The 13624-nt window shown below is 39.3% G+C and overlaps 1 protein-coding gene across 1 annotated transcript in view; it reads right to left on the bottom strand.

Annotated features, from left to right (window-relative positions):
• Positions 1-13392, bottom strand: part of Prosalpha7 (proteasome alpha7 subunit) — a 29656-nt gene extending 16264 nt beyond the window's left edge. The window contains exons 1-4 of the mRNA XM_067155416.2: positions 13235-13392; positions 12869-12951; positions 2759-2882; positions 1233-1478 (exon numbers count right to left, since the gene is read on the bottom strand). Coding sequence (XP_067011517.1) covers positions 1233-1478; positions 2759-2882; positions 12869-12951; positions 13235-13255 — 474 coding nt within the window. The 5' untranslated portion in view covers positions 13256-13392. The remainder of the gene's footprint in view (positions 1-1232; positions 1479-2758; positions 2883-12868; positions 12952-13234) is intronic.
• Positions 13393-13624: the final 232 nt, after the last annotated feature.

The following is a 13624-nucleotide window of genomic DNA, read 5'->3' as shown; positions in this document are numbered from 1 at the left end:
TGTGTCGATGTTTTACTTATATTTAAAATGCGAAGTGGAACTCGGATAAGGTCCAGTGATCTGTTGTAAATGTGTAATTTTTGAATTTCAACTTCACAAAGGAACTGATCATTTCATTAATTTAAATACTGAATATTATTTTTTTATTTATCATACGAGCCAGCGCTGACTCATACATTTTTTTTTCATACATATTATCAGTCAATTTGAATACTGCGTTACATAATATGGAAATTAGTAATTTAGTATTTTATTAATAAATATTTTGTTGTTTTTCTACAATTGCTGGTGTCATGAGTTCTTTAATTAATGACTAGATTGTAAGTTAATTTATAGTGAAGTAAGGAATCGTATAATTAAGTATTCATTTTACCATGGCAAGTTTCTCGAGGTCAAAACTCTAATAAGGTAGTTGGCGGTGATTATTATAATGTCGTAAATAACGATGGGTGACATCCGTGGGTCGGATTTCTCATGGGTCCACGTTAAGCGAATTCTACAGTAGGATTACAGGTCCTACTAGCCATAATTAAACCCTGAGGTATCCGCTGAGCGATTCCATTTCGTCAAACTAGGCTGCCAAGCGTCGAGTTAGAGAATGGAGGTATCGGGCAAAGAATGTTTAACCCGTTGGTTGCATTAATCGGTCGCCTATCGTGGCGCAGCAACATAGATTGAGGCATCGGGAAAGGTTGCACTGACCAATGGGTTACAACGTTAATACTTTCAATACGGAACAATGAAATTTTTTTCTTTAAATGTACAATGCTTTGCAAACAAATAAGTAGGAACAATACACACTCTAGGTTAAAGTTTAGATGAGAAACATATGGCTAGTATCAATGATAGAAAGACCAAGAATAGTGCTCTATACTGTCGTCACTGCGTTGAAAATATTTATCTGAATTTTTGGACATAACGTCCATGATGCATCTTCTATTTAATATTGTATATTTCTCTATTCAATACGGAACAATCATGAAGTATTTAACTTAAAAAAATATATGACTAAAACGAGTTTCTATCCGGAGGTCACAGTTGTGCACAAGATGATTTAATTTGTACAAAACACTTCTTACGATGTTAATTCTGGTTTTGATTTATACTATAATAATGAGATAATTTTTATAACAGACACATGATGAACTCAAGCAAATTAATTATTTAGATGAGCAAATAAGTGCTTAATGAAGAATCTTCCATCTTAGCTCACACTACAGATGCATACTTACGTAGGAAACTCCGGACGGATCGATCATGTACATGACAGGCTCATCAGTCTGGTAGGAGCCGAGAATGACGCTGCAGCCAAATGGACGTACAGCACTGTACAAGGTGTAAGCGTGCATGTACATGGACACTCGATCATTTAAGTACTTGAGAGGAATGTTAGATCCATACTGCGCTCTGTAGTTGGAGGCTTCAGTCCGCGCAGTCTCCACGATCTGTCTGGCGTCGGAGATCAGACCCGACACAGCCTACAAGATATTTGAAAACCAATTTTAGAGAACAAATACAATAAAACATATTTCTCGGTATACACACATGCCCAGTTTTGTGATGTACAATGTTTTGCAAACAAACAAGTAGGAAAAGTACACACTCGAGGTTAAGGTTTAGATGAGAAACATGTGGCTAGTATCAATGATAGAAAGACCAAGATGAGTGCTCTATACTGTCGTCACTGCGTTCAAAATATTTATCTGAATTTTTGGACGTAACGTCCATGATGCATCTTGGGAAGTAACAAGTAAGATACAAACTAAAACATTATATAGAAAGACTAGCAGAAGTACCCGTTCTTAATGCGGGTTATCAGAATCTGGCGTTAGTTACTCATGCTAACGGTGTAAGCGACTTCACTGGTGTGCTTACTTAAGTAAGTAGAAATTATTTGTCATGTTTGAAATTATAGTGTAAGTATACTGCCGCTCGATAGTACCACAGATATGAATATTATTGAATGTACTTGTTTCATCCGACATTTGATAACTATTACAAAAGAGTACCAATTTTGGGTGGCAAATCTCACTGCTGTAGAATACTTGAGTTGACAATGTCAGGGTTATGGCTGGTCATTTCTTTATCGGATTCGTAGAGCAGGGGTAGTGTGGTGTCAACATCTCCACAATGGTTAGTTTTAGGGCCTTAAAACATGGTTTCCAGGCCCATAGGGTTTATCGAGTTTTGTTCTTTGCGTCAAGGGGCTTAAAATGAGCATTGTCTTGTCCCTGTATGACACATTTGATATTTTGCCTATTATTTTTGTATTCACCCCCACTCGCCTTCACCCCCTCTAATTGTTTTGAAAATGTAGAAGTAGCCTAAGTTACTCCTTACACCATCAGCTATCTGCCAGTGAAAGTCCCGTTAAAATCTGTCCAACCATTTTGGAGATTAGCCAGAACAAACAGAGAGACAAAAACTGCAAAAATTGGTTTTTAGTTATAAGTACCGTATCTACTTTAATATAAACTTAGTAAAATGCTGTTATTTTGACATTACAAACAGACACTTCAATTTTATTTATTTGTATAGAAGACAGCAACACAGAATATAATAAACACAATGAAGTGTCAGACCCCTTTCTTTTCTCCCTCTGTTTAGTGTTAATAGAGAATGGGCCGGGCTAAGCCACTGTTCAAAATCACATGGAAGCATTTCCTTCCTGTAAAACTGTAAGATTTATAGAATGACTAGTTTCAAAAATAAAACAAGAGAAAGCAGCACTTCACAGTTTCTAGAATAAGCAACTTACCATGCCAACATGAGTATCGATATTGAATATCCTTTTATTTGCGCCAGGCTCATAAAGTTTGGAGGTAACAAGCTTCTCTACGGCAAATACCACGCCGTCCTTTCCTCTTAAACCAATCACAGTGCTGAAACAGAACAATACATTATAGAGAATATGAAGGTTCCATTGTCCTTGGCACACACCATCGAACATCAAACAAGGAGGATCTTATGAAGGATCAACCCCTCTCTGAAAGAAAACCACCTCAGTTAACTTATATACAATACAAACTAAAAAGAATAGCATAAACCACAAATTTCAACTCATAGAACAAAGTGTGAGAAAGAAAAGATATTATGTACATAAAATTGTAAATCAATACTTGCTTCCTCGTCAAAATTTTTTGCCACACACGCGCATGCGCGGAGCGACTGTCCTTTGTTTACCTCTCGCAAAGGACGTTGTTGGGCGGTGCACAAAACTGCCAACCTCCCTACTTAGGAAAACAAAGTGGTGGTGGTGATTACTGTTTTAACAGGCATTAAGGGGCTAGTGGTGGAAAGGTGAATTAACAGGTTTTTCTTGCCATGCGAATGGTTACGGTTGGGCCTGGACAAGTTTCTTGCCGTGTGGGCGGCTAGGGTAGGGCCTGGACAAGTATCCTGCTATGCGGACAGTTAGGGTAGGGCCCGGACAAGTTTCTTTTCAGGCGGACGATTAGGGTAGGGCCTGGACAAGTTTCTTACTATGCAGACGGATAGGATAGGGCCTGGACAAGTTTCTTACTATGCAGATGGATAGGATAGGGCCTGGACAAGTTTCTTACCGTGCGGACGGTTAGGGTAGGGCCTGGACAAGTTTCTTACTATGCAGACGGATAGAATAGGGCCTGGACAAGTTTCTTACCGTGCGGACGGTTAGGGTAGGGCCTGGACAAGTTTCTTACCGTGCAGACGGATAGGATAGGGCCTGGACAAGTTTCTTACCGTGCGGACGGTTAGGGTAGGGCCTGGACAAGTTTCTTACTATGCAGACGGATAGGATAGGGCCTGGACAAGTTTCTTACTATGCAGACGGATAGGATAGGGCCTGGACAAGTTTCTTACCGTGCGGACGGTTAGGGTAGGGCCTGGACAAGTTTCTTGCCATGTGGACCGTCAGGATAGGACCTGGACAAGACCAGTGATACGGGGACAAGCAAAGGGGGTATGGTGATGTAAGGGGTTATAGCCGCAAAGCAGCTTTAGGCTTCTAGTTTCCTGTGGAAACGCCATTGTTCTGGACTGGTTAGGGTAGGATCTGGACAAGACCATTTGTCATCCTTCACATGTTCCATTTACGTGTGCTTTATTGTGCTGGGGTTGGCAATGGAATCTCATTATCAAAACTGACGGAAATGACGTCACGTGCCACTTTTCGTTGGCCACTAGGAATGCAAATAGTTACTGCAGTAATGGGAAACGGCGTGTAATACTCTTCATTAGGTTATAAAAGTAAATGTACTTCCAGGGGCAGGATGGTGGGTTCCTGGACATCACAATGATCACATCTCTCCTCTGAGTCGCATTCCAAGTAAGATTTCATTTATATCCACTTACTTATAATGTTGTTACAAACATCTTGAGACAAGGTGTCAATTTTTACCCACTGTACTGTAATTGTGGGAAAGATGAGAGATGAAACAGAAGACAAGAATCAATGAAGAAATAATTTTGAAACAAATCCTGCACATACAAATGAAAGGAAAAACTGTAATGACATGATATTTTATATCTGTCATTCACATGTATCGTAATTATGTACTGTATGTAATGTCTAGGTCGAACTAATTCATAGTAACCAGTGTGTGTACAGAGGGTTGTTAGCGATCTCTGGTCATGGCTTCAAGGCTGTGTAACTCTTGAAAACCTTTTCCGTCACTACCGATGGTGTTCTACTGGTCCTCCACGTGTCCCAGCTAATCACTCTACACTGAACCTTCCAAAGTAGATTTTTTTTTTTACAAGTTGTTTTATGTCACACCGACACAGATAGGTCATATGGTGACGATAGGGTAGGAAAAGGCTAGGAGTGGGAAGGACGCGGCCGTGGCCTTAATTAAGGTACAGCCCCAGCATTTGCCAGGTGTGAAAATGGGAAACCACAGAAAACCATCTTCAAGGCTGCCAACAGTGGGGTTTGAACCCACTATCTCCCAAATACTAGATACCGGCCGCACTTAAGCGACTGCAGCTATAGAGCTCGGTGTATAGAAGATTGAGGCAAAGTACAGTTTTACCCAGATTATGCCACTGCACTTGACAGGCTTTCCCAAGCCCATCAATGGTACAAGGTTGTCTGCTTCGCAATGCTCTTCTGTAGTCCAAGCGCGCAGAATCCACTGGGGAAGCACCTGGTGTCTTGACTGGAAGTCGCTGAAGGGAATAGCATGTATTCCTGTTGCCATTTCCAATCGCGCCAGAAATTGCAGAATGAAACACAAGTGTGATTGATACACCCAAACATTATTTACTCCTGTACTGTATAGAGCTAGGATCTCAGAATGATAAACTCTACTCAGGACATTAGTTTAATAGCAGTCAGAATTGACTTACAGTATTAGCTATTTGATTTTCTAACTTGCCATTATAGCAGTACCCAGCATTAATCATAAATCCTTTAGAGAAAGATCCACCTACATTTGTGATAATCCCCCTATACATGGTTAACAGTGTTCTCCCCAGGAATTTTCATCAGCCAGGTGACAGAAATGAGTAGCCGGGTGGGGTAAACTACGAAGAAAAAAAAGAATATGATAAAAGTTCAATTTATTACCCTCTGGGCATTAACAATAATATCTGACAGGTAAACATTAACTCTATAATTGAACTATTTTAGTGTTATTATCACAAACAAGACATAACAGAATATTCTGAACTTCTAGTATTCTACTGCTCGTTGATAATCAAATAACACCGGGGTTTACCACTCGGTTGCTGTGGAGTGCCATACGGGTTTGAAACTTCATGCAGAATCAAGTTACAGAATCGAGTGCTCGCATGCAATTCCACGCTACTCCAGGCACCGCTCGCGCACGACACTACGTAATAGTCAAGCTAAACATTTAAACAACAATCTAATGGATGCAATTATGCTGACAATAATGAAGATTTATCATTGAAGTGAATTGTTTTACAGTATTTACCTTTGAATTTGGAGCACCCATTGACTCAAATATGCATTAATATTATGTAACTACCACATATCTACGTTATGTTAGCCGGGCGGTCTGTAAAAGTAGCAGGACAGTGCGCCCATTTAAGGAGGTCCTAGGAAGAACACTGGTCAGTACAAAAATTCATGGAGTTTTCTGCAGTCAATGTAGCGTATGCTTCATCTAGTGTGACAATGAACTTCCTTCTATCACCTTCCAGATGCCGTTCATAAAGCTACCTACTATTGGTTGTTCTTTCTGCAATAAGGCGAGAAAGTAGCTTGTAGCATTTTTCTAAACGAAGGTCCCGGTTGATTACGGAGTATACAGTACATACAGAGGTGTCCAAAACAATGTAGACACTCTTTAATAGTTAATATCTCTGGAATACAATGACATATTGTTGCAATTCTTGCACAGTAGCGTAGTTCATTGTTTTCTCAACAGACAATGGTCACGACAATCTTGGCGCACGTTTTTCAGCTGATGATAGTGCAGCAATGAAGGAAGTAAGATTGTTGTTTGAGCAGCGCAAGGCCGTATTGAAGTGGTACTGGAAGTATGAAAACATGATGGAGGTACAATGGCAATGGCATGTGTATGAAACTCAGCCACCAAAACATACAACAATTTATCATATTTGGGATAAATTTGAAGCCGACGGTACTCTTCAGAATGTGCATCAGAAAAGGTCTGGCCGACCAAAAACATCAACAAATCCAGCTTCCAGCGCTGCTGTGTTGCAAAATTTAACTAGGTCACCTAAAAAAATCTGTGAATCAGGGTGCACGTGAAAGCGGGGTAAGCTGATAAACCATACGACGAATTCTGAAGGCTGAAAAGTGGAAAGTGTACATTTCAAAATTGCTGCACGCTATGAACGGGGACGAGCACTGCGAGTGGTTTTAATGCATGCTTTGCGAGGATGAACGGTTTATCTGGTCCGACGAGGCGCAATTCAAACTAAACGGTACTGTAATCCGCCACACTACGTGTACTGGGCACCTGAAAATCCTCACGTACAGGTGGACAAACATGTTAATCTACCCGGCGTTAATGTGTGATGTGGTCTGTCATTGCGCGCGGTTTGATTGGCCTATTCTTCTTTGAAGGTACCGTTGGCGAGGTGAATATTCATATGCTGCAAACATCGATATTACCTGCCATCCGAGAGGTGTTTGGAAATGGAAGATTTTACCTACAACAAGATGGCGTTCCGCCTCACTACCACAGAGATGTCAAAGCCTACTTGGATGAAAATCTACCTGGACGATGGATAGGTCAAAGAGGAGCTGATGAGTACCCACCACGGTCTCCAGACCTCTTGCCTTCTACCTATGGAGGACCTTGAGAAATGAAGTTTATCAACAGAAAAGAGCTACACTAAACGAGCTATGAGAAACCATCGAGGCGTCCTGCGCGGCTATCACACCGGCAACACTGACAGCCGTCGTTCACCCAGCAGTATCAATGTTGTTTGGCTGCTAATGGGGATCACTTTGAACACACAAAATAACCTTCTCCCCATGCAAGAATTGTAACGGTATGTCATTTTGTTCCATTAATGTTGACTATCAAAGAGTTTCTACTGTACATTTTTCTGGACCCCTCTGTACAGGGGTGCCTAAGATACAGTACAGTATTTGTAATAGATCCGAGTAGCTGGATTGTTTGTTTTGTAACTGAGGGCCTTAAGCTACTTTATCAGTTCGTGGCAGCATCTGGGTTTGCCTGCCCTTTTCCCTTAAGTATTAGTCCTAGACTGTACTACTCTTATTCAACACAGAAGAGATGCTGTTCTTGGAAACAACAAAACCACGTTTCTTACAGGCTTCTATGGTGCTGCTGTAGCATGACTTTCATCGGAAAGGGCAGTAATGTACCCTTCCCAATACAACTCATTTCTCTGCCTCAAGATACCTTCTCACTCCATTTTTAATTCAACACTATGATGTTATGAATGGCTGGAGAATGGAACTGTTACAGGTAATGTGATGTTACTATCCTTTAAACTAATCACCAAAAATCACCAACAACTCTACATACAATTTATACGTAATATTGTATGCACTGAATTGATAAAACTATCTTCCATAGCCTGGTAGGTTACGAACGACAAGGGCAGTAAGTACCAAGTAAGGATAATCCTTTCTGTTAATAGCCTGCTAGTTTTGTAAACTAATGAAACTAATGAAAGGTAGTTGGAATGAGCAGCAGATATTGAAGGGTAGAGTACCTCTGATAGTGAAGGAATATTTATTTGTAGTTGTGTAGTAGTGGTGTGACGAGAAGTCACGTGAATGTGCGGTAAGAATGGCTGCCATGGCTGCCACAATAAACATGCAATTCTGTCCGTGGTGACTCCTGCGAATGAGATGGTGCCATGAAGTTTCAAAATGGCAGTGGAATTGTGCTTTAGTCACACATTTATAATACTTGATAAACACTGCATAATGAACAGTTTAATAAGGAATATGTAGGAGCTCGCATTGTCTGTCATGACTAATGTTTGTAGCTAAGAGTGTAGTATCTGTTACTCGTGCCGTACCTATAAGCTGCCACGAGTTTGCGTCAGATGCAGATCGTAACTGGGAAGGAAGTTTTTTCTTTTTACAATTTACTTTACTTCACACCGACACACAGGTCTTATGGCGACGATGGGATAGGAGTGGGAAGGAAGCGACCGTGGTCTTAATTGATGTACAACTGCTGCATTTGCCTGGTGTGAATATAAGAAACCACGGAAAGCAGGGTTGTCAATCAATCAATCAATCAATCAATCAATAAATCAATCAATCAATCAATCAATCAATCAATCAATCAATTACAACTGATATGCATTCAGAATTGTTGCCCAGTTGGCAGGCTCCTTAGCAATTGATTACCTAGACTTTCTTCTTCTTCTTCTTTCACCGCATATGATCAATTCAGTCAGCCCATCATTCAGGTCTCTTTGAAGGGATTGTTCGGGCTTTGCGGTCCTCCACTACTTCTTCAGACGCTCCGATCTTCGTGCCCTTTCCTCGGTTGAAAATATGCGTGTTGTTGGTTTGTTTCGTGTAAGGGTAAAGCAGAGGTTTCTATTCTTGAGTTTTGTATTCAATTTTATCTTATTTGTGGTGTCTTCTGTTGTAAGGCCTATTTCCTTCAGAAACTCTCTTACTTCTCTGATCCATTTACATCCTGTTGTGGTATTTTTTGAGACGGGATTGTGTTGTACTAGTTGTTTCAGAAGTCTCGAATCCTGCATCCTCATGATATGTCCAAAGAATCCCAGTCTCCTCTTACGCATAGTATCTGTAATGAGTTTTAGCTCTTTGCACATGACTTTTTTCAGTATTATCTGCCACTGTCCATCTTTCTGGTATTTTTTGTTGATGCAGGTTCTTCCATACCTCCTTTCAATTTTCTGAAGTCTGTCAGTCTTTGATTGTTTATTCAGGTGAAAAAGTGTTTCTACTGCATATGTAGCTTCCGGTTTTATAACCGTGTTGTAGTGTTTTATTTTTGCATTTATTGATAAACATTTCCTTTTTGTAGATATCTCATGTTAATTTTTGTGCCTTAGCTAATCTATTTGTTCTTGTTTGGATTGAGATTTTTTCATTTACTGTAGATTGTGTGTTATTACTTGTCCAAGATATTTAATTGAGTTACTATTTTGATTTTATTACCATTTATGGTAACTTCTTTTAGTTGTGTTGGATTTTGGGGCATAATTTGTTTTTTCAAATGTTATTTTGAGCCCAATTTTATTTGCAATGTTTTGAAGTTCTGATATCTGGGTTTTTGCTTCTTTTATGTCCACTGCTTGTAATGCTAACGTGTTGGCGAAACCCAGGCAATTTGTTTTGATCTTTCGTCCAATCTTTATTTTTGGGGGACATTTCCTAAACCATTCCCTCATTACCATTTCTCGAGCACAATTAAATATTAGTGGTGAGAGCCCATCTCCCTGCCGTAGTCCAGTTTTAATTTCAAATGTATCTGATGTTTCACCCCTAAACTTCACTTTTGATTTGGTGTTGGTGAGAGCCAATTTTATCATGTTTATTAATTTCGGGTGTAGTTCGAGGTGTCTAGACTTTACTTAAATGATTAACTCAAGCTCGTAAAGCAAAATAATGGCCGGTTTCTGGAATGGCAGTTATCTGTAGATCAGTGACTTAACATGGTGATATGTTTAAAATGAGTTTCCGAAACAACAGTTATCAGCGCAATGACTGGTAACTGCAGCTAATGCTGTAGTTTATGTTACCTTCTCATCTGTATCAACACACTTCACACCCTGAGTCAGGGTGGCTCGCTACGTTCGATTCAAATTGTCAAGTGGACTTCACGTCAGCAGTTACAAGAGTACTTTTGTCCATGCATGTTGTGTAGTCAGTGTAAGTAAAACATCTCAAAAACTAGTCCGTTGCAGTTATTAAGAACTACAAATACTCAGTTCGAGGAATACATTAGGGAACTACTAATGAAATGAAATGGCATACGGCTTTTAGTGCCGGGAGTGTCCGAGGACATGTTCGACCTGCCAGGAGGAGGTATTATGATTTGACAACTGTAGGTGACCTGCGCATCGTGATGAGGATGAAATGATGATGAAGACAACACATACACCCAGCCCCCATGCCAGCGAAATTAACAAATGTTGGTTAAAATTCCTGACCCTGCCGGGAATCGAACCCAGAACCCCCGTGACCAAAGGCCAACACGCTAACCATTTAGCCATGGAGCCGGACTACTAATGAAAAGTATAGTGATATGGCTATTTTCTTTTGGCTATTGGCAATTGCAGTTTGTAATGCTTTCGTGTTGTTCAAGTTGTGCCATGAAAGCCCAGAAAAAAATAGAATTCTTGAAGGGTTTGGCATCTGATCAGGTGAAATTACATGTCGAAGAATAATAATAAAAGAGCAAGTTCCCGAGAGATACAAGCAGGAATAAGCAACATTCTGCACGTAAGACTCAGTGGCGAGATACGGAAGACAAGCCAATTTTGCCGTACATGTCCAACATCTTTGAAGAGAAAAACAGCATATGCGTGTTTTAAGTAGGAGTTTTCAGTTTGTTTGCAGTCTACCAAAAAATTCTGCAACAGTTGCAGCGAGAACAAATGGATATCGCACCATCAGTGCAGAACTTCAGTGCCAGAATGATAGGTTCCAAAGTGTACTCCAAGTTTTCATTTTTGTGATTATTTCCGCTTGCACTTGTTGTGTTCTGGATCAGTGAAAAGTGATCTGTTTGGTAATTGCTGTGTATGCTTATCATTTTACTGATGACAACGATTAAGGTGAAATTTAAGACAATGTCTGCGTACTGTGAATAAGAAGAAGGGGAAATATATCTTAATTTTGGCATTATTAGATTGTTCATATATTCATATTATGAGAGATTATTATATGCCGAATCAGATTGATTGAGATGACTGTGTATATATTTGCCAACCATTTTTTATTGTAGAAAACTTCTGCTAGTAAAAGTAACTAGATATTACCAAAATAACCCTAAAAACATTTGCGTAGAGACATCTATTGGAGAATGAGAGATACTAAACATGGCGATAACAGTACTGTTTATTACCAGGGCTTATAAATCTGGATTAGTTTCCAGAAACTTGTTAAAGTTAACAGCGCAGTTAAAGTTACAAGCGCATTTACGTAACTCACAGGTAACTGTGGTTACCAAAAACCAGGCATAAGAGCTACAGATTTTGTAGTTTTACCTCGCAGTGATCAAATCTACGGAACAGCTCGTTTTAATAACAATACCGTAATGTTACTTGTTTTACGTCTCAATAACTACTTCCATGATTTTCAGAGATGCCAAGGAGTCAGAATTTTGTCCCACAGTTCTTTTATGTGCTGGTATATATGCTGACATATTTCAGTACATTTAAATACCACCAGACTAAGTTGGGATCAAATCTGCCAACTTAGACCTAGGAGGGCAGACATTTAGCGCCGCATTTCCAGTTTCATGAGGAATCTGAATAACAGGGATACAACATTTCATTGTAAAAAAAATTACTGCAAGCATAGAACATGATTTGAATGACTACTATCTCAAAGAGAAGCTACAGTGAAAATGCCACTCAGCAATTATATTACTGTTGTGGATCACATAGTGAGATTCCAATGGTCCAAATACTTCTGAATACATCTCTAACTTTGAAGAAGGCGGTACATAAATACCGCAAACATACCTGACCTTCCCTTTAACGAGTAATTTTAGAAGCAAACCTTTGAAACCCCTTGTTTCTTGCTGAACAATCAAGACGGACAATCCACTTTTTACTGATGTGTATTGCTGATATAATGTAATTACTACTGTACTTCTGATATAAGCCACTCATTTATGTGTAACATGGTCATCTTGGTCTTGAAAATCAAATAAGGAGTAGGTTTGTAGGTGCCAGGCCTCCACTTTCACCAACACTCTTACGTTTATAAAACTACATTTAGAACATCTGTCAGAGAGAATTTGCTCCCTCTATACTTATGACTCAATATAATAATGTTATTTGCTTTACGTCCCACTAAATACACGGTTTTCGGAGACGCCGAGGTGCCGGAATTTAGTCCCGCAGGAGTTCTTTGACGTGCCCGTAAATCTACCGACACGAGGCTGACGTATTTGAGCACCTCCAAATACCACCGGACTGAGCCAGGATCGAACCTGCCAAGTTGGGGTCAGAAGGCCAGCGCCTCAATAGTCCGAGAGACTCAGCCTGACATACTTATGACTTGGACCTGTCATCCTAAACTCACCTAATTTTCTCTGAAAAGTAAACTACAGATATATATAATATACACGTAGAAAAACGCTTCAGTTTATCCTCTAAAATAAAGCTCAAATATAAATAACAAATATGAAGAATAGGCTATATCTCCAAGACTTTCAGAAGATAAATATAAAATGGAGAATATACCAACCCACTATTTTCTACGGCTTTGTGAGCATATTCCACTTGGAATACACGGCCATCTGGAGAAAACTGAGATGCAGATAGATCGTACTGAAAAAAAAATACACACTTATGAATCAGCATGAACATAACCTCAAAGGTATCCTTAAAAACATCGTAAAACTCAGCTCCTCTGAATCAAATTTAAGAAACAACTATAAAATATAAAGCCATTATGATAAAGGCAGAATAAATACGCCAAATATGTACATTTGTAAAACATTAACAAAGTTGCCGCATCATTTGAAAAGTCGACTTGTTAAGTACCTATTTGCATCCCGTTATAGGCAATTAGAAATAAGCATTGTTATAATTCTTTTCTGTGTATACTTACACCAGTTCCAATTGAGCTCATTTTATTGAACAAAAATACTCGTATTTACTTTCTTAAGTGATAAAAACCCACACGCTCACACAATGACAATGATTTTACTGTGAGCAACACAACCTGTGACAAGCGTGTAAACCTAATAGAACGAAATGAAGTTTCATTATTGTATCGCTGGACATTTTTTTGACAGATATGCCAAGTAATTCTCTATAATAGAGGAAATATAATACGTTAGGTTTTTTCACAAGTGAATCCCATTATTCTGTACAATATTATATTTTACTTTTCGAAGATATTTCCTTGAGGATTGGTTCAAGGATGTTGTAAGATTGGTTAAAATGTGTGATTCGTATTTGTTGACAATAGAGCAAAGAAAGCGCATGCTTGATCTTG

This window comes from Anabrus simplex, chromosome 11 (genome assembly GCF_040414725.1).
Source record: "Anabrus simplex isolate iqAnaSimp1 chromosome 11, ASM4041472v1, whole genome shotgun sequence".
In the NCBI taxonomy this organism is placed as follows: Eukaryota; Metazoa; Arthropoda; class Insecta; order Orthoptera; family Tettigoniidae; genus Anabrus; species Anabrus simplex.
This window is presented reverse-complemented; position numbering and strand designations above follow the sequence as displayed.